Below are 20,355 nucleotides of genomic sequence, written 5' to 3' on the forward strand. Positions count from 1 at the left end.
GGCGCCAAGAACCTGGCGAACCGCTGAGGGAGACTCGCATCGTGCGTCAGTCATGCAGATTGCGTCTTAACTCTTGGCTGCTTCTTCGGGGTCCGGGGCGGCCAGGTTTAGTTTGACAGGAAAGCCTCGTTTCCTTATCCCAACCTCGGCTGCAGCTGTTTGGGACGTTCCTGGCTTTGTGCATTGGGTTCTGGTGCCTGATGGACACATTTTTCCAGTTACAGCCCGAATGTAAGGACCCCAGAGCCAAGCTGTCAGTGAGAACAGTGAAACAAATAACTGAGTCATTTCTTTTCTTTCTTTCTTTCTTTCTTTTTTTTTTTTTTTTTGAGACGGAGTCTCGCTCTGTCGCCCAGGCTGGAGTGCAGTGGCTCGATCTCGGCTCGCTGCATGCTCCGTCTCCCGGGCTCACGCCATTCTCCTGCCTCAGCCTCCGGAGTAGCTGGGACTGCAGGCACCCGCCACCACGCCCGGAGATTTTTTTGTATTTTTAGTGGAGACGGGGTTTCACCGTGTTAGCTAGGATGGTCTCGATCTCCTAGCTCGATCGTGATCCACCCGCCTCGGCCTCCCAAAGTGCTGGGATTACAGGCGTGACCCACCGCGCGCGGCCTTTTTTTTTTGAGACGGAGTCTCGCTTCGTCCGTCGCCCAGGCTGAAGTGCAGTGGCGTGACCTCGGTTCGCTGCAACCTCTGCCTCCCGGGTTCAAGTGATTGTCCTGCCTCAGCCTCCCCAGCAGCTGGGATTACAGGCGTCCGCCACCACGCTGGGCTAATTTTTGTATTTTTAGTAGAGATGGGGTTTTATTTTACCATGTTGGCCAGGCTGGTCTCGAACTCCTGACCTCAAGTGATTCGCCCGCCTCGGCCTCCCGAAGTGCTGGGATTACAGGCGTGAGCCACCGCGCCCGGCCTGAGTCATTTCTTTTTGGAGGCCTGCAAGAGGATGGAGCATGAGTTTGCAAATCCATTTAGTCACTTTATTTACCAAACAGTTGATCCCTGTCTCCACCCACCAATTGCCATGGCTGAAGGACTCTGAAGGGGCCCTTCAAAACTCAGTAAAAATAGAAAAGGACGCACTACTTATCCTTCCTGGCCCCATTCTTCGTTAGACTGGGATCGTCTTTAGATGTGGGCTTTTCATGGCCTAGAGGGAGGATTTGTCTTTTTTTCTCCCACCTGGGGACTTCTCTAGATCATCCTTATTTAGGGTATAGTGTCATCCTTATTTATAGTACACTGCCCAATTCTATCCTATCCATATTGGTATTTACAGTTTCTCTTTTGAGAGTTGGAGTCTTGTCTCATTCCCGTTTACATTCTGTTTGGCTCAGTGCTTTCCTATAGTAGGCACACAAAAACCAGAAGTTAAGCAGATAACATATTTGAGTGAATTCGTTTATCTTCTTAGGCACCTAGGAGAATTATTACCTGAAATATAATGTTGGTAGTTAGTGGGCAAGCAGAAGAGTGGTTGTACCTGTCTCCCTAACTACTTTTCTAATTTTAAGTTGATTTTGCCCTTTCATTATCTGTTCAATGTGAAGTTCACCATCTAATGTCTAAATGCTATTCAAATCATTCTTCCTCTAAGTTGAATATTATTATAGAAAGATAAAATGAGGCCGGGCTCAGTGGCTCACGCCTGTAATCTCAGCACTTTGAGAGGCTAAGGCGGGCAGATCACCTGAGGTCAGGAGTTAGAGACCAGCCTGGCCAACATGGTGAAACCCCGTCTCTATGAAAAATACAAAAATTAACCAGGCCTGGTGGCAGGCGCCTGTAATCCCAGCTACCTGGGAGCCTGAGGTGGGAGGATCCCTTGACCCTGGTGGGTGGAGGTTGCAGTGAGCGGTGATCCCCGCCACTGCACTCCAGCCTGGGTGACAGAGTGGGACCCTGTCTCAAAAATAAAAAAGAAAAAAAAGATGTATAAGCTAAGTGTGAAAGCAAGGCTAATTTCTCAGATTTCTATGGCTTTTCTTGTGAAGAGAGAAAACTAGACTCCAGTCCTGGGATTGAATGTCTTTATTAAATAAAGGAGTAAATGGTAGCACAAATCACCATCAATATTTTTGGAAGGATTGGGGACAAGATGTCGAGTCAGAATATAATTGTTCATTTCAGGGTCTCAATGTAGCTGAAGAACTGTGCCCACTGATCAGTATTACGTATTGCAAATGCAGGAGGTAAGGCTAAAATAGGACTTATGCCGTTCAGAAGACTGAATTGAAACCTTAAAAACTATCATAATAGTAGGAATGCATGTTAAGATTTGATAACTTTCTTTAGCTAGAGTTTTCAACCCACAGTTAGGAGCAAAGTTGTAAAGTGAGTAGGTTTGAAGAAGGGACACTCTTGAGAAAAGAAATTAGCTACTTCTAAAATGATTCAATTATTTTCCCTATTTTCATTTTCCATAATATTTCCTCCTGTTTTATACCTCTAACTACCCTCCTGATTTCTCTGAGGAAAAAAAAGAATATAAGAGCAGGATCAAAAAAAAGCAAGAGACTTATCACTTTAGCCTTTTAGAAATACTGTTTCGTAGCAGATAACCTCAAATTAAAACTTCCGAGGTTTTCATCACCCCTTGAAGAAATATTTGTGTTTACTGCCCTGGAGCAGGAAATTAGGAAGGTTTAAGGAATCTCTGAAGCTGATTAAAATAGAGTCAAAAATCAGTCTTCCATTTTGCACTACTATACTACTCTCAGGTGTCCCCAGTCAGGCCTAGTTTCTGGAGTTAATATTTGGGGGGGAAAGGAGGAATCCCTGTGACCCAGTACTCCATTGCTTGAACCATTTACTTTGTGACTTGAGGGCTTTTGAGAGAAATGGAGTAGACAGATAGATAAATAAATACATAGAACTCAACTCTGGCAGATTCATCAGCACCACCAACACAGTAGGGAGAGAACAAGATTAAAATGGGAAAGGAGTGGAAAGGAAGGGGCTTGAGAGGGAGGACAATGAGGGCAAGGTGATGGGAGAGAGAAGTCTTGGCCTTAGAGCAAGTCCAGTTCGAAGGAGTGGATGCTGGCAATGGGAGCTCTCCAGAAGTTGAAGGTGCTGTACTCAAGGAGGCCATCACCTTCAGGGTTTTTCTCCTGGTCTGCTGCAGTTGCTTGCCCGATCATTTTGCCAACGCTGCTGTCTTTGACCTTGTAGGTGGCTGTATCTGACAGACCCAGGCCTTCCAGCTCCGACAGATCCAGTTCTGGGATGGGCATCCTCCAGAAAAGAAAGGAACTGTACTGGCTACTCACAGGGTCCCTCATAGCTTCCTAGAAAGAAACCACTTGTCAGTCTTCATGCTACAGCAACTTCTTTGTGGCCCATGGCCTTTCCTTGCTTAGATACTCCACATACCAGTAAAAAGGAATTTTTTTTTTTTTCTATTAAAGAAAGAAAATTGTATATCCTCCAATCCCACCAGTAAAAAGGAATTTGGGGAGGAAAAAAAAGAAACTCACCCTCCCCAATTGCCTCTGGAGAGAATCCAAGTTCCCTTGGACAAGCTTCAGAAACCCTTTATTATGAATTTCTACTTTTTTTTTTTTTTTTTCTCTCTCAATGAGACGGAGTCTTGCTCTGTCGCCCAGGCTGGAGTGCAGTGGCACGATCTTGGCTCACTGCAAGCTCCACCTCCTGGGCTCACACCATTCTCCTGCCTCAGCCTCCCGAGTATCTGGGACTACAGGTGCCCACCACCACGCCCGGCCAATTTTTTGTATTTTTTAGTAGAGATGGGGTTTCACCATGTTAGCCAGGATGGTCTCGATCTCCTGACCTCGTGATCTGCCTGCTTCGGCCTCCCAAAGTGCTGGGATTACAGGCGTGAGCCACCGCGCCCGGCCGAATTTCTACTATTTTCTAAACTTCTTCCCATCTTGGAATGACTTATTTACCATCTATTGCATCAAATTGATCTTGGGTCTGATTTTCAAGGCCTTCCAAAATCTAGCCCATTCTTCCCAGCAGTGGTATATCCTCTGTTACAGTTATGCTCATTCCTGTCTTGCTTAACTCTCTCCATTCTCCACCTTAAAATACTTTCCACGTTTCAGCCAGGTGTGGTGGCTCATGCCTGTGATCTCAGAAGTTTGGGAGGCAGAGTGGGCGGATCACTTGAGGCCAGGAGTTTGAGACCAGCCTGTCCAACATGGGGAAACCCTGCCTCTACTAAAAATACAAAAAATTAGCCAGGCATGGTGGTTTGTGCCTGTGGTCCCAGCTACTAGGGAGGCTGAGGCACGAGAATTGCTGGAATCCAGCAGGGTGAGGTTGCAGTGAGCCTTCCAACCTGGGCAACAGAGCAAGATTCTGTCTAAAAAAAAAGACTTTCCACATTTCAGGACTCCATTCAAGAGCTCAGTGGCTCACACCTGTATTCCCAGCACTTTGGGAGGCTAAGGCAGGCGGATGGCTTGAGACTAGGAGTTCCAGACCTGCCTGGGCAACATGGCAAAACTCCGTCTACAAAAAATACAAAAAATTAGCTGGGCCTGGTGGTGCACGCCTGTAGTCCCAGCTACTTGGGAGGCTGAGTGGGAGAATCACTTGAGCCTAGGAAGCAGAGGTTCCAGTGGGCTGAGATTGTGCCACTGCACTCCAGCCTGGGGAATAGAGTGAGACCCTGTCTCAAAAAACAAAAAGACAAAACAAAACAAACAAAAAACTCCAAGTCTATAGAGGAACCCCCGTTCCCCTAGCCCAAACTCCTATTATACTTAAAAATACTTGACTTCCTCCTGACTTTGGTTTAATAGCTCATGGTATGTGTGAAAAGGCCTTCCGTGACTTTTCTGCTTTCTATTTTCCTTCTTGCCTTCTAAATCCTACTATAAACTCACCTCTTCCAGATGACTTCCTTAAACTTTTACTCAGCTTCATCTACTCTATTTCCTCCAGCATCTCCCTCAACACCCTGTAGAGTTTTACCTAACTCCATCATTTTGGGATTACAGATCACTGTTAATGTATTTTATGTATAGGGATGGCCTTATTGCCTTCTGAATGGGGAAAAGCAAAGGGCAGTAGAGAGCAAGCTAGAATCTGAGAAAAACAAAAAGCTCTTTGACAAATTGACCCCTTTTCTTACAACCAGAGTATGAATAAAAAACTGCTCAAATAGTCCCTGAGGGTTTGGCAGAGCTATCTTGCAATTTAAAAAGCTAAAGCAAATGTTATGAAATATTAACTCAGAAGGCCTAAAACCTCTATGTCATTGACCCAGAGACATGTACACAGGGTACCAAATACATTCAAGAAACACATGCATGCAAGCATATGTGGCATTAAAATCAAGTCAAGAACATAAAATAAGACTACACGGAAAATTGAAGTTAAAGTGCTATTCACTAATGTAAATAGTAATGAAATTTTTGATTTAATATAGTATGGATTTAATTATCAAATACTCCAAATTTTGCAAAAGACCCCTTTTTTGGCTAGCTTCCCCTTCCCCTCCACAAATGCTCTCCACCCCTACTTCATCTATCTTTACATCTATCATTATCTTAAACGGTATCATTTACTTAAAGGGTTGACAGTGCCTTGTACCACAATATATATTCAATAAATGCTTCCCACTATCCTTCACTTTAAATTATCTGGGTATTTTAGGCAAAGGCAATATCTAATTATCACTCTGTTCTTAGAGATACATGATTAGCAAATATGTAGATTAGAAAGATACACTCTCTCGGAGCCACACAGACACGCCCAAACATCCTTTGTCCAGACCCTTTGTGGGCATCCAAGGCCTACTCAACAGGGCCTTGCTGTGTCATGCTGCCACCATGGGGAAAGGGGGAGGACAAGGTGGTGGTAGAGGGGAGCAGAAGCTCTCTGGCATCTCACCATGCGTGCCTCAGTCAGAGCTTGGATTTTACTATTAGCATTCCCTCACCAGTTCCACTGAGTTGCAAATAATCATTCTTTTCCAGAATCTGTCCCCATACCTAGGAGTATCCCCAAGGGTAAAAACCAATCTACTTTCTCTGTACACAAGTGGTGGGCTTTGTACACAAAGCCATTCAAGGCTGCTGATTAACTTTCCCTCACTATTTAATTAATACCTTGCCATTCCCATATATTAGCCCACAGGTAAGCCTTAACAATCCATTTCTCTCTAGCCTACCTCTCCTTCAGAACAAAACCCAGGTGCTAAAAGAACTTTCCTGGCCAGGTGCAGTGGCTTACGCCTATAATCCCAGCACTTTGGGAGGCTGAGGCAGGCAGATCAGGAGGTGAGGAGTTCAAGACCAGCCCAACCAACATGGTGAAATCCTCTCTCTATTAAAAATACAAAATTAGCCAGATGAGGTGGCGCATGCCTGTAATCCCAGTTATTTGGGAGGCTGAGGCAGGAAAATTGCTTGAACCTGGGAGGTGGAGGTTGCAGTGAGCCGAGATCTCGCCATTGCACTCCAGCCTGGGCAACGAGCGAAACTCCATCTCAAAAAAAGTAATAATAAATAAATAAATAAATAAATAACTTTCCTATGCTGTAACAGGGATCTCTTTTCTCTGATCCCAGTGCTCGAGTATACTGATGATAATGAGAGCAAATGGTTTGGAAATCCATTTGGATTTAAAGTAAAGTTCAGATTGGAAGAAGGTCTTTTAACAGAATCAGATACTCTTCCATGCGTTAATGGATCTATCACTTTCTCTACTCATTCTACCCAAGCCCTGCCTGATATTATAGGACTATTAGAGCTGCCTACAGCCTCCACCCTGCTACTTACTAGCCAAGGGTCAAGAAGCATTAGTTGTGGTCGGGCGTGGTGGCTTACGCCTGTAATCCCAGCACTTTGGGAGGCCGAGGCGGGTGGATCACGAGGTCAGGAGATTGAGACCATCCTGGCTAACACGGTGAAACCCCGTCTCTACTAAAAGTACAAATATTAAGCCGGGCGCGGTGGTGGGCGCCTGTAGTCCCAGCTACTTGGGAGGCTGAGGCAGGAGAATGGCGCGAACCTGGGAGGCGGAGCTTGCGGTGAGCTGAGATAGCGCCACTGCACTCCAGCCTGGGTGAAAGAGCAAGACTCCGTCTCAATAATAATAATAATAAATAAATAAAAATTTAAAAAAGAAGCATTAGTTGAAATGTTCCCAAAGGAGCAGAAAGAACATTCTATCACCTCCAAAAACAGAACCCCAAGTTTCAAAAGGCCTTTCTCCAACACACCCTATTGGGTCTCACCAGGCCAGAGACTCCTAAATAATGGCCTTAAATAGGTTCCAGAATGCTCCAGTATAATGTGAAATGACTGTACTAAGGCAGAAAAAGAAAGTGTTAATCTAGAACACAGTGATGTGTGAGAGTGTGGGGGCTTCAGGAATGGTGAGTGGGTAGGCTAGGATGTTTTTAATGTTGAAAGTGAATTCTGAGTTGTTCTTTTTCTTAGTTTAAGTTCCAAAATAAACCCTGGGAACTGAGCATTACTCAGCAGAGAAGCTGCTTAGAAGGAGGGTGATGCCGGGATTGCAGCAGGGTCGGGGAGCATGTTGGAAAGGTGAGGTCATCATCCTATGATACCCAACTCTGATAATCTCCATAGTACTTTGCAGAGACGTGTGCAGAAAGAGAGCTACAAAAAATGGTTGTATCCATTAACCAACCACCCACTGCTTAAATCTGGGACTATAGAGATTCCAAGCAGCATACCCTAGGAGTCAATACTGTTATGGACTTGTGGCTACAGGGATTCTTACTGTTACCAGTTATTTTCACAGCTAGCTGGGTTCTTTTCTCCATCCTCCCTGACAAGTCTTCTCCAGAATGAGCTTAGTATAATGCAGGGCACATTATAGGCTCTTTAAAAAATAGAATCATGGGGCCAGGCGCGGTGGCACACGCCTGTAATCTCAGCACTTTGGGAGGCCGAGGCAGGTGGATCACAAGGTCAGGAATTCGAGACCAGCCTGGCCAAGATAGTGAAACCCCGTCTTTACTCAAAATACAAAAATTAGCCAGGTGTGGTGGCAGGCGCCTATAATCCCAGCTACTCGGGAGGCTGAGGCAGGAGAATCGCTTGAACTGGGGAGGTGGAGGTTGCAGTGAGCCAAGATTGCACCACTGCACTCCAGCCTGGGCAACAGAGCGAGACTCCATCTTTAAAAAAAAAAAAAAAATAGAATCATGGGGGGAAAAATCATAGAATTTTAAAACTAGAAGACATCTTAGAAATTAATGACTTGGGAAGACTTCCAGCCAGTTTGTATAGAATCCAGGTCTCATAATTCCCAATCTGATCCCATCCCTTTTTGTGTTGTACATGGATAGTTGCCAACAGCTTTATATAACCCTATACCAGTATTCCCAAAACTTAAAAGAATTCTTAGTTGCTGAAGAATAGATTTTCTGTGGGTTAGGTGATTGTTCCTGTAATTGTGATCTGAATGGGGAAAAGCAAAGGGCAGTAGAGCAAGCTAGAATCTGAGAAAAAAAAAAAAGCTCTTCGACAAACTGACTCCTTTTCTTACAACCAGAGTATGTATAAAAAACTGCTCAAACAGTCCCTGAGTGTTTGGTAGAGCTATCTTGCAATTTAAAAAGCTAAAGCAAATTTTATGAAATATTAACTCAAAAGGCCTAAAATCTCTATGTCATTGACCCAGAGACATGTACACAGGGTACCAAATACATTCAAGAAAGACATGCATGCAAACATACGTGGCATTAAAATCAAGTCAAGAACATAAAGTAATACTACACAGAAAATTGAAGTTAAAATGCTATTCACTAATGTAAGTAGTAATGACATTTTTGATTTAATATAGTATGGATTTAATTATCAAATACTCCAAATTTCACAAAAGATCCTTTTTGGCTAGCTTCCCCTTCCCCTCCACAAATGCTCTCCAGCCCTACTTCATCTATCTTTACATCTTTCATTATCTTAAATGGTATCATTTACTTAAAGGGTTGACAGTGCCTTGTACCACAATATATGTTCAATAAATGCTTCCCACTATCCTTCACTTTAAATTATCCGGGTATTTTAGGCAAAGGCAATATCTAATTATCACTCTGTTCTTAGAGATACATGATTAGCAAATGTATAGATTAGAAAGATACACTCTCGGAGCCACACAGACACGCCCAAATATCCTTTGTCCAGACCCTTTGTGGGCATCCAAGGCCTACTCAACAGGGCCTTGCTGTGTCATGCTGCCACCATGGGGAAGGGGGAAGGACAAGGTGGTGGTGGTGGTAGAGGGGAGCAGAACCTCTCTGACATCTCATAATGTGTGCCTCAGTCAGAGCTTGGATTTTCCTATTAGCATTCCTCCACCAATTCCACTGAGCTGCAAATCATTCTTTTCCAGAATCTGTCCCCATACCTAGCTCCTGTGGGCTATACTGATTTCACTATGGAATCAGGCAGTTCTCCAACACAGAGGCCCCCACCTTTCCTACCCTAGGCTCCCTCTTTCTTTGGAGCAAAGATTCGAGGTGGAATGAAAGAGATTATCCAAAGAAAGGTCAGGATTACACCCAACATTATCCCATATAACCCCCTCCCAAACTCCCTCCTACAGAGAAACATAGAACACTACAGAAAAAAATTGCAAGTATAGGGAAGTAGAGGACAGAGAGATACAGTAGGACTAAAAATTAAACAGCTGGTAAAACAAATTATGGTTTGAAAAGGAAGATAAGTAGACCGAAGATATTAAATACACAGGACAATAAATTACAGAAAAGGATACTTGAAATGAGGTAGGTGCTGAGAAATAACTACAAGTAAATTGTTAGAAATTAATGGTCTGTATAAGGTAACAAGGCATGGATGCTGTGAAGAAATAACTACCCATTGTTCATAGCGCCCCCTTCTCTCCTCTTCAGCTGTCCCCCACCTCATGTGGGGTCTTTCAATCTAACCATAAGCAGCCGCTCTTCTATCTTTGCAGCCCCCTGCCCCCTCCCTCAGTTTGGTTTACCTGTTATCAATCAATTACTGGCGTGTTCCAAAGATGGAGGGAGTGCCTCGGGAGCTCCGGGGTCTGCGCCGGGCTGGAGAAATACAAAGCTGTTGGGGCTTTGACGGCTTTGTCTTCTCACTCCTTTTCCCTCTTCAGTGACTGAGTCTGTCAGTTCACTCTCCCCCTGCAATGCAGCCCCTCCTAAGAAGGGCGGAAGGATTCTCCGCCCCCTCCTGCCTGACTCGGCTAATTCAAATGATAGGTTCCAGAACACTTGAGGGAAGGAGAGACGATGAAAGCATCTCCCTAGGCTCATTGGTCTGCGCTATTATTCCCGATCTCTTCCAGCACCCCCGTGCTGACTGGGGGCCCAATGAATGAGCAGTTAATTGCCCTCTAATTTTAGGTCCTCTAATTTATGGATTTGAAATCTTAACTCTAGACTACAATGGAAAGGAGGAGTGTTCCTTTCTTCCACAATTTAAGGACTTTAGGTTACAAAGTATTTTTAAGAATCAGAGTATTTTTCCACCCCTTCTCCCAATCCCTGCTCCTCCAGACTCGCCTCTCTACCCTCACAATGGGTAAATAAACCTAGTCCTATTCCATTTTGGGTAGAGCACAATAAATTTGGGGTGGGGGGCGTGCTTCTGCGAATCTCTGAACTTGGTTAGGTCTGGGGGTTTGGGGGGCTCCGCTTCGTTTTGCCCCGAAATGCCTGGCGAGTAAAGGGAACGTGAGATTCCGGGGGCCCCAGCTTGGGTGCCAGGCCCTCATCTAGGTGTCCGCATTCTCCAGTTCTCCCCGCAGGGGCGGCGGCCTTGAGGGGCGGCAGAGGCACCTTCCCACGTCCCGCGCAGTGCAGTGCCTCCGCAGTCCAGAGGGGAGCAGTGCGCCCGGCTCCGAGCCGGACGGGTTTCGTAATCGCGTCGCCGCCGCTTCCGCCCTCAGCCGGCCCCACCTCTGCCGGCTCGTACTCGGCTCCCCCACCTCGCCGCAGAGCTAGCCCGGGAAGCCCACACTAGCGGCCACGGAGCAGAGTCCCTCACCCCCACCAGCTGTAGCTGAACGTCTGGATGGTGGAGAAGAGCAGGTGAGGCCGTGCAGTTGGTCACCTGGCCCGCCTGCCGCGCCGGCCGGGCCAGGCGGAGACACACCGGATGCGGGGTGTGGGGGAGGCGGGTGTCCTGGGCTGCAGAGATGCTGGGGTGGTGGGAAAGGGGTGCGCGCCCGGGGTGGCCGTAGTCATCCACGCTCCTGGGGTGCGCAGGCTGAGGCCGCTGAAGAGTAGAAGGAAAAGAAGGAACTGGAATGTTGGGGGAGGTGGGAGGGAGAGGGTCCGAAAGATTCCCAGAGAGGTCCCAGTCCGGTTAAGGGTTGGGAACAGCAGAGAACTTCTAGGTAGAGTTGTGTAGTGGGGGGGAGACAGATATGGAATCTGTGTGATTGAATATATTTGGGGAGGGGAGGCTTAGGGCCTAGCCCTCTTTCCTCTTAAGCCCCCAGAAGACCTTTCCTGGGGAAGGGGAAGGTTGGTGTTGGGCCTGTCACTTGGCTGAAATATGGAGTCCACTCCGCTTCTCCAGAGTCCCTCAGCAGCCCTCCATGTCTCGGGGTCTCCACACAGGGACCAGCTGCTGCCCCGGGCTTCTAGCCAGAATTGCCCATGCCATTCTCTCGATTCTTTCTTTCTCTCCAGCTGCTTCATGTGAGGGCTTGTCAGGCCGCGGGTTGGAGGCCTTAGGGCCAGAGGCGGTGGGACCGGGAGAACCGGTTTGGGGCCCGAATAGGACCAGAGAACTAGCCTGTACATCCTTCCTCCCTGGCACCTCTTTCCCATCCCTTCTGCTCACCTCCCAACAGCTCTGAGACCCTCAAGTCCTAGTGTGATCTTGGTGGGGGCGGGGGGAGGCTTTCCCGGTTCCATATTTCACTCTTGCCATTTGGAACTCAGAGAGGTCGAGTTCTGAGCACCACTTGGCTCTCAGGACGTGGCCTTATGAGGTCTAATCCTCATCCCTCCTGTTGTTTTCTCAGCCCCTTCCCTATTCACTGTGGGGTTGGAATCGGGTGGCTCTTCCGCCTGGGCTGACCAGCTCAGGACTTCATTTTTCCTCAACCCACTCTCTTCTGGCTGCTTTAAAGAAGAGTGGCCGCCAGTGGCTCTTACTTCCTTTTCTGGCTTTGTTCCCATCCCCCACTGCCCTGCGCTACCATCACGTTCACCCTGACCTGTCTTCTTCACACTCTGACCCCACCCTCAAGTTTCAGAGACCCTAATGTCCTAGGGAATGGAATTTCCTGGTCACTTCTCGTCATCATTGGTCATTTCATGCCAAGTCCCACACACACGCTTTCCCTCCACCCAGCTCTGGTCAGGTCCCTGGAAAAGAAACAGAAATGGCCTTGTTCTCTCCACTGCCCCTTTCCCTCTCTCCTTCTCCTCCCCCTCTCTTCTCTTCCCTCCCAGCACTATCCACCTCTGTCCCTCAGCTTTGAGCAGAGTGGGGGATGTTGAGGGAGAGTCTAGTCACAGTACAGCCTGCCTGCTGGTGTTGGGGGTTTCCTCTAATTCTTCATTTTTCCCCAACCCTTACCACCTGCCACCACCACCATCAGGACAAACCCTATGACTGACTCACTGACGTCCCACTGACCACAGCGCCCCTCTCTGGACAGCGTGTTTTAGCTTCCGCTCCTTCTGTTTACTCCTCCCTTCCAGTGGTGAGAAGAGAAGTAAGAGAAAGCCCAGCCTCCTGGGTTCTCCCCTCCCCTAGAAGCTACATTTGAGTGTTTGTGTGATCTCATCTCAAGGCTGTTAAAAAAAAAAGCCTCTGTGTGTGTGTGTGTGTGTGCGTGTGTGCGTGTGTGTGTTTTGTATTTGAGACAGGGTCTTGTCCTGTCACCCAGGCTGGAGTGCAGGGGTGCAAACATGGCTCACTGTAGCCGCAACTCTTGGGCTCAAGTGATCCTCCTGCCTCAGCCTCCCCAGTAGCTGGGATGACAGGCACATGCTACCACACCCTGCTATCTCCTTTTTTTGTGTGTGTTTTTTTTGAGGCGGAGTTTCGCTCTTGTTGCCCAGGCTGGAGTGCAATGGCGATCTTGGCTCACTGCAATCTCCGGTTCAAGCGATTCTCCTGCCTCAGCCTCCCAAGTAGCTGGGATTACAGGCATCCGCCACCACGCCCAGCTAATCTTTTGTATTTTTAGCAGAGATGGGGTTTCACCATGTTGGCCAGGCTGGTCTGGAACTCCTGACCTCAGGTGATCCGCCCACCTTGGCCTCCCAAAGTGCTGGGATTACAGGCGTGAGCCACCACGCCCGGCCTATCTCTTGTTTTTTAATCGGTCTAGGGTGCCAAAGCATCAGGGTTCCCGGCCTGCAAGAAAGGGAGATTGCTGTTCATGTTAAAGTGTCATATTTATGAAACTGCCCTTTTTGGAATCTTTGAGATTGTCTGTACTATAGGACTGGGGAAATGCAAGTGAGTCTAAGAAGAAACCCAGATGTGTCCTACCCTGGCTGGCAGTAGTGAGAAGGGAGGAAGTTCTTCCTTGGACACTAGTACTATTGGAAAGTTCCTTATGTCTGGTTCACTGATGAAGCTTGAGGATAGAATTGGTGAGGAGGGAGGGGAGAACAGGTCACAGCTGGAGGGGAGCCTGGGCCCTATAGGGTGTGAGGCAGAGCAGAGTGGCAGATAGGACATGTGGACGGTGGGGAAAATATTCCTCATGGGACAGAAGATACCTGGCACATGTACCCACAACCTGTACACAGATGATCTGTACTGGACACACGTGGAGATATGGCCATGCCACGCATGTGCAAACAGAGGTGTACACACAGGAGTGCAGTGATACAGGACACAGATAAACAGAATGTACACAGCCTTCAGGAAGGATCTCAAGGTCAGGTAATAAAGGAACTGCTGACTGGCTTCTGGGAGGGATTGGATTTCACTGGAGGGAAATCAGGAGGAATAGGGCAGCAAACAGAGAGGGAAGAAATTCCTTATTGTAGAAAGTCTTTCCTGAGGGCCAACCTGCCAGTTAGTCTCCTAGGACCTCAGTGGTCCAGGGCTCTCCTGTTCTTAAAGAAACTCTAGGCGTTCAGGGCAAGGTAAGAAAAAAGGCAGGGACAGGGTGGAGACCTTGTTTGTGAGAACAAAAAACCACTATTTCCTCTTCAGAGTCACTTAAATGCCCCTCCCCTTCTGCCCTAAACTCAGAGAGAAGGGAGCTGGAGCTTGTATCACCCCAAACTTTGCTAATTTCTGCCACTATCCTTTGGTCCTCGCCCATCCTCTTAACTCTAAGTGCTTCTAGCCCCCTTCCTCTCCCTTGGTACCACCAGCCACTGCTCCTTAACCCCTTGGTGTCCTTTTGGTTCTGTTCCTTTTTTTTAGAGTCAAACTGAGGTTCATAGTGTTTGGGAATGAGTGTTGGTGTACAGGTCTAGGGCCTCTCAGGGAGGACTGGGAAGATATAGGCTCATCAGGGGGTTTCTCAAGGATTGGGGGAGGGGGAGATTTCTCACTGATCTTTCTTTTTACTTTCTTCTAATCCAGGGTTCCGAGTCTGAGGAAGACATAACCTTGTGCCTGCCTGCCCACCTCTCTCTCTGGTCCTGTTCATCTCTCAGGCTCTGAGACACTGACCTTCACTGCTCAGTTAAAGGTTCCAGGGATTCCACTTTGTCTGGACCCATCCAGCTGAGTGAACCCAGGGTGGTGGTGTATCTGGGGAGAGTGAGGAGTGGGTTGTCCAAACACCAGGGATAGAGCCCTTTGGGGCCTCAGACAGAGGAGTGAAGCTGGAACCATCAGGGAACATGAGTGAATTTTGGCACAAACTGGGCTGCTGTGTGGTAGAGAAACCCCAGCCGGTGAGTCTCCCCACCCCCCATCCTAACCCAAAGAGCAGTCAGTTACCGTGTGCTGTGAGGTAGCCACACCATCTAGGATCTGCCATCTAAAAAAGCACACTTCTTGCCTCCCTCTGTGTCAGGAGCTTCTATGGTCAGGCAGCTGTATATGTGGAACAAAGGGGACTGGGTGATGGAAGAAGTGAATAGTCCTAGCTATTACCTCCTGTTCCTGTCCATTCTGAGCTGGGTGGGGTTTGTAGGTGGAGCTGCATACCTGTCAGTTTTCCCCATTATTTCGTCATCAGTCAGAGGTGACTTTGACATGTCCTTTCTTTGTCCAGTGTTCACTCTGCAGGCCACTGCCCTCACTACTCTGGTTCATGTCTTCTGTGTGCTTTTGTTGTTCCAGCTTTGTCTTTCATGCCCCAGTGATTTCCCTGTTAAAATGCCACATCCCCTCTTCCCACCAGGCCCTTAGCTTTTCAGTGGTTTTGAAGACTCTTTTCCCTTCCTCCGTGCTGACTGGAGGAGGGGCCTTAAGACATGACTCCTTATCTTCTCCAAGCAGAAGAAGAAGAGAAGACGGATTGACCGGACCATGATTGGGGAACCAATGAATTTTGTCCACCTGACTCACATTGGCTCAGGGGAGATGGGGGCCGGAGATGGACTTGCCATGGTAACAAGGAAATGGGGAGAGGTTGATACAGGGGTGAGGTCTATAACCGTTCCCTCTTTTTGAAAGTTCAAGCTAGGGACATATGAAAATACTCAATGGGGAAGTAAAAACCTGGGATTCTAGTCCTGGTCACAAGTTGTGGAAACCCGAGACCTGGCATTTTAGGTGTCTGGGCCTAGGTTCTCTCATCTTTACAACTTAGCAGATTGTTCTTCACTGGGGTAGGGGGTATATATATCTTAATAGTTGGAGGGCTTTTTCCAAAAACTTATAACTCTCCCTTCTCCTAATTAAGAACTGCTATCTCAGTGCCACAGTAAATCATATATTTAGGAGTGTTGGGACAGGAAAAAAGCTGAGCACCTTCATCCTAAATAATGTCTAAGATGCGCTTCTGTTCCCAAAATAAGGGAAATGGGTCTAGAGATAGTCTTTTCTCAGATCCTGAAACTCAGATATATAGGGGAGAATCCACTGTGAGGGAATATTATTAGTAAAAGACCCATTTTACCTCATCCTCATGAAGGCCAGTGTGAAAAGAGGCATTGAGACTCCCCTAGGAGGAATGGTGGTTAGCAGATGGCTGCTATTGTCAAGGAGATGGCGTCAGCCTCTTCCCTGGAAGGCACAAAGTAGAGTTCTTACTGTAGGATATGAAGACTTAGAAGGTGTCTCACATCTGTTTTTTTACAGACAGGTGCAGTTCAGGAGCAGATGAGATCCAAGGGAAACCGAGATAGGCCATGGAGCAATTCTAGGGGCTTATAGCTCCAATAATGGAATGGTGAGTGATTAGAGAAACCCATCCAACACCTCAGCCCCCATAACAGCACAACCTGATACCCTGACTCAGAACCCTGATCTTATGCAAGAAAGGGAGGTGTGGCCGGGCATGGTGGCTTATGCCTGTAATCCCAGCACTTTAGGAGGCCGAGATGGGTGGATCACTTGAGGCCAGGAGTTCAAGACCAGCCTGGCCAACGAGGCAAAACCCTGTATCTACCAAAAAATACAAAAATTAGCCGGGCACAGTGGTGTGCTCCTGTAGTCCCATCTACCTGGGAGGCTGAGGCATGAGAATCACTTGAACCCGGGAGGCGGAGGTTACAGTGAGCTGAGATCGCGCCACTGCACTCCAGCCTGTGTGATAGAGCGAGACTCTATCTCAAAATATAAAAAAAGAATGGGAGATAGGAATTAGAAGGGAAGATTCAAGAATGTAGGATCTAGGCCGGGCATGGTGGCTAACGCCTATAATCCCAGCACTTTGGGAGGCCGAGGTCAGCAGATGACTTGAGGTCAGGAGTTTGAGACCAGCCTGGCCAACATGGTGAACCCCTGTCTCTACTAAAAGTACAAAAATTAGCCAGGCATGATGGCACACGCCTGTAATCCCAGTTACTCAGGCGGCTGAGGCCGAAGAATCATTTGAACTCGGGAGGTAGAGGTTGCAGTGAGTCTAGATTGCGCCACTGCACTCCAGCCTGGGCAACAGAGTGAGATTCCGTCTCAAAAAAAAAAAAAAAAGAATGTAGGATATAGAAAGACTGAGAGGGTGTTGTGCAGACAGAAGTAAAGAACACACTGTGGAAATAGCTTAAAGTCTGCACTAGGTAGTGCCTTCTTCCTAAAGCCTTGGTTTTCTTTGAGGCTAATCTTCTTTAAGAAAAACTTTTTTTTTATTTCAGGTTCTGCCATCTTGAAACCCCCATTCTGTTTCCAGCCCAGAAGAAATGCTGCCCCTACCAGATCCCTCCTTGAACCAGTGATCTAAGGACCCCTCTTTTCCCTATCTGCCTAACAGTGCCTCACAAGGCTTGGGGGCTGGACTCCCTCTACTCCCTCTGGCTATAGCCCCTCCTGGAGATGGGGTCAAGGCAGCAGGACTGATCAAGTGACTACTGGTTAGCCAGAGGAGCTCAGCTGAAGCCCTGGAAACCCTCAGGTCTGAGATAGGAGTTCTCTAGGAACCTGGAATGAGTTCCTGTCTCCTGAATGATGGTCTGGGTGCCACCTGTTTTTAAACTCTTAAACCTGGAACTCCTTAAATGGGGTAGGTGGGTGAGATTATCAAAGCTGAAGCTGGCTTTGCTGAGAAGCTCCCTACCTCCCTGCCCTTCTCCTCCTTCCTCCTGGAATGAACTAAAGCAGATGTCAAGCAGGGGCTGGTGGGGGTGCCTACTCCCTTTTCCACTCTATCTTTAGATTTCAAACCTTAGGCTTACAGCCCCTCAATATCTCTCTGCTAACACCAGTGTCTCTTTCTCTAGTTAGGCCTCTAATCTTCTGTTTCTGTTTACCAGCTTCCCAGCAACTTTCCTTTTTTAAAAATATTAAAAATTTAATTCAGGTTCTCTTAATTATCCTCATCCTGCTGTTGCCTCCGCCCTTAACTCTATCCCTATTAGGAACCTTGTTTCCCACCGAATAAGAGTTAAGAGGTAGCTCTTCACCTGATGACATTCCATTTAAGTTTTGGGGCATCTTTCCTGCCCTCTGCCAACCTCCCTGCTGGCCCAGGTGAGAGGAGGAAGAGGGGTCTGGAAAGAAACCCAGAATGCGGCAGAACTAGGAGTAAGTCCATCTCAAGGTGGACTTCTGATCATTGAGGATGGTGAGATAAATAGGTTGAAAACAATCATCTGTGAGTTTAGGAGTCTTAAGATCCTCACAGCACGGGAGCAGGGAGAGGCTCTATCTAGAACAAGGTTTCACAACCGAGATGCCTTTGACATTTTGGGCTGAAGTGTTCTTTGTAAGGAAAACCTGTTTCCTATTTTGTGCATTACAGGATATTTAGCAGCATCCCTGGCCCACTCTAGTTATGACAACCAAAAATGTCTCTATACATTGCCAAATTTCTCCTAGGGGGCAAAATCGCCTCCATTTGAGAACCACAACTCTAAAGTCAAGATATTTTTCTCTGAAGTGATTTCTGCTTGGCACGCTACCCTCATCATGTTACTCATCTTAAGCCCGAGCCATGGATCAACTAGGAGCCCATATAAATGAGGCTCAGTAGGGCTGCACATAATCTCCAAACAATTCTTTATTCAGTGTTTTGCTTGTGTTCGCATGTTGCTGTGATGGACAGGTCCCCCTCCTCCATTCTCGCCCTCTGGAGAAGTGGTTCCTGCAGTGTAGAGATATGAACAGGGTATGGTAGGATTGGGGAAAGGGGAGAGAGAAGCAGTAGATACACTCCTTATCCTCCCCCAATTTTAAGCTCTATTTCTGTGCCCTAGTCCTAGACACACATTAGACTCAGGGAGTTTTGTCTGAAGACCAGGTCCCACTGCCCCCTGGCTGAAGAGTCTGCTTTAAATGGGAAAACAACGTAGGAGCAGGGGTCTTTAGGCACTTTCAGTATTCTCAGGTGTTCTTCGTTCTGGCCCTTCCAGGGTAATTAGGAAGGCAGAACAAGACAGATGAGCTCCTGCCTGCTCTGAGACAAGAAGGGTGGAGTCTCATTAGCTTTGCAACAGGAAACATCCTGTTTTATGGTAGTGGGGTCAGGAATGTAGGAACTGGTATCCATTCTGCCAATTCCACCACCCATTCAGTTTGCTTATCCCTACAGAACAGTGACTGAGGTTCTATTCTTTTTTTTTTTTTTTTTTTTTTTCAAATTTCCATGTATTTTCTGCCATTTTTCAGGGTCTAAGATTGGTCATACATTCCCAATTTACTCTCAGTTCCATTCAAGCTGGTTGCTCTGAAAGTAACCCAGCTTGTTGCTCTAAAATACCTCAGTAGCCTGAGTGTTATACTAGAGATCTAAAGGGTTAACAGGATAGGGTGGAAAGGTTAGAGACTCCTAGAAATCTCTGGTCACCGTGATCTTCGGCCTCATTCTAATACCTGTTCTTTGGACACAGTCTTTTTCCTTTGGTGCTCTCTTGCCTTTAGCTACCTTCTCTAATACGTATGCTACCATCACTAATAAAGTGATGGGAATGGGTTTGAGAGTCGTAATTTATATTAAAAAGTTGTTGGACTTTTAAATACATTTTTTCAAATAAAAAATTAAGCAAAATAGTTGCACAGTAATCATTGCAGGTGTGTGTTGGATTAAAGGATGGATATAGCTAATGAAGATAACTCCTCGAAAGTGGCTGAGATGGAATTTTGTACCAACATTGCCCTTTTGAGGAGAGAGGGCCAAGCATGAAGGCAAGAAGACCACTGTCATCTTTCAAGGGCTCAACTCCTTGTTCTTCCTACTCCCTTTTCTTAGCGTTTGAGATTTTTCAAGCCTGTAAAAGAAGTACTTGTTTTAAAACAATGTTGGAAATGAGGAAAATGAGCAATATCAACATTTTATCCTGAGGGACAGGGAGTAGAAAACAAGCCAGAGGCTGCTAGTTACATAGTTCAGTCTTAGGGATGAAGGGATTTATGTCTCTCCTCCCTCAGGTACCTCTGTAAAGAAACACAAGACCAAACAATGTGTTTTCCAGTTTTGTTTTTCTGTACTAAAAATATCTAGTTGGTGCTAGGATTGAAAGGGCAAGAGAGGTTGAGATACTGACATCTCCTCATGTGGATGAAGTGGCCATTACCTCTGGTTTCTGTCTATCTGCGTAAGAAAAAAAAATAGAGAAAAAGGGAAATTACAACCACATCTATATTCTTTTCCCTTCCTTGCTTCATCTCCCCCTCCCACAAACCCATATTCCCTCAACCCTACTGCCCACCCCTTACTTATTTTTGTATGCAATAATGGTATTGGACACACAAGGAGAAAAACAGAAACAAGCAAAATGACCAAGTGTAAGCTTTATTACCTTTCCCTCCTCAAAGTCCTATCATCCGTATCAATTGAGACTACCTTATCAAGTCAGTCAGAACCTTTGCTAAT

The 20,355-nt window shown here is 46.8% G+C and overlaps 3 protein-coding genes across 8 annotated transcripts in view; 1 reads left to right on the forward strand and 2 right to left on the reverse strand.

Moving 5' to 3' along the window:
- Positions 1-19,530, forward strand: CDC42SE1 (CDC42 small effector 1). 5 transcript variants are annotated; one of them, XM_063813806.1, is made up of 7 exons: positions 1-231; positions 10,741-11,035; positions 13,727-13,862; positions 14,517-14,833; positions 15,384-15,494; positions 16,188-16,278; positions 17,183-19,530. In XM_063813806.1, exons 4-6 carry the CDS (start codon positions 14,780-14,782, stop codon positions 16,260-16,262), a joined length of 240 nt encoding a protein of 79 aa, XP_063669876.1. In that variant the 5' UTR covers positions 1-231; positions 10,741-11,035; positions 13,727-13,862; positions 14,517-14,779; the 3' UTR covers positions 16,263-16,278; positions 17,183-19,530. The 5 variants fall into 5 exon arrangements, with proteins under 5 accessions (XP_063669876.1, XP_063669880.1, XP_001166242.2 ...); XM_063813810.1 differs by having other exon boundaries at positions 15-231; positions 13,727-13,857; XM_063813818.1 differs by lacking the exon at positions 1-231 and adding an exon at positions 12,562-12,678 and having other exon boundaries at positions 10,863-11,035; positions 13,727-13,857.
- MLLT11 (MLLT11 transcription factor 7 cofactor) lies at positions 2,017-10,117 on the reverse strand. Its single transcript, XM_063813799.1, has 2 exons — positions 9,961-10,117; positions 2,017-3,290 (listed from the first exon to the last, which is right to left on the reverse strand). Exon 2 carries the CDS (start codon positions 3,282-3,284, stop codon positions 3,012-3,014), a length of 273 nt encoding a protein of 90 aa, XP_063669869.1. The 5' UTR covers positions 3,285-3,290; positions 9,961-10,117; the 3' UTR covers positions 2,017-3,011.
- The window catches only part of C1H1orf56 (chromosome 1 C1orf56 homolog), a 3,720-nt gene continuing 2,453 nt past the window's right edge, over positions 19,089-20,355 (reverse strand). The window contains exons 2-3 of one of the 2 annotated variants that reach the window (XM_054670864.2): positions 20,027-20,073; positions 19,089-19,750 (exon numbers count right to left, since the gene is read on the reverse strand). In XM_054670864.2, the coding sequence (XP_054526839.1) occupies positions 20,053-20,073 (21 nt within the window). In that variant the 3' untranslated portion in view covers positions 19,089-19,750; positions 20,027-20,052. Of the gene's footprint in view, positions 19,751-19,942; positions 20,074-20,355 lie in introns of those variants that run through there. The other variant, XM_016926805.4, reaches the window with a different exon arrangement.

The sequence above is a fragment of the Pan troglodytes genome, chromosome 1 (assembly GCF_028858775.2).
Source record: "Pan troglodytes isolate AG18354 chromosome 1, NHGRI_mPanTro3-v2.0_pri, whole genome shotgun sequence".
NCBI lineage: Eukaryota > Metazoa > Chordata > Mammalia > Primates > Hominidae > Pan > Pan troglodytes.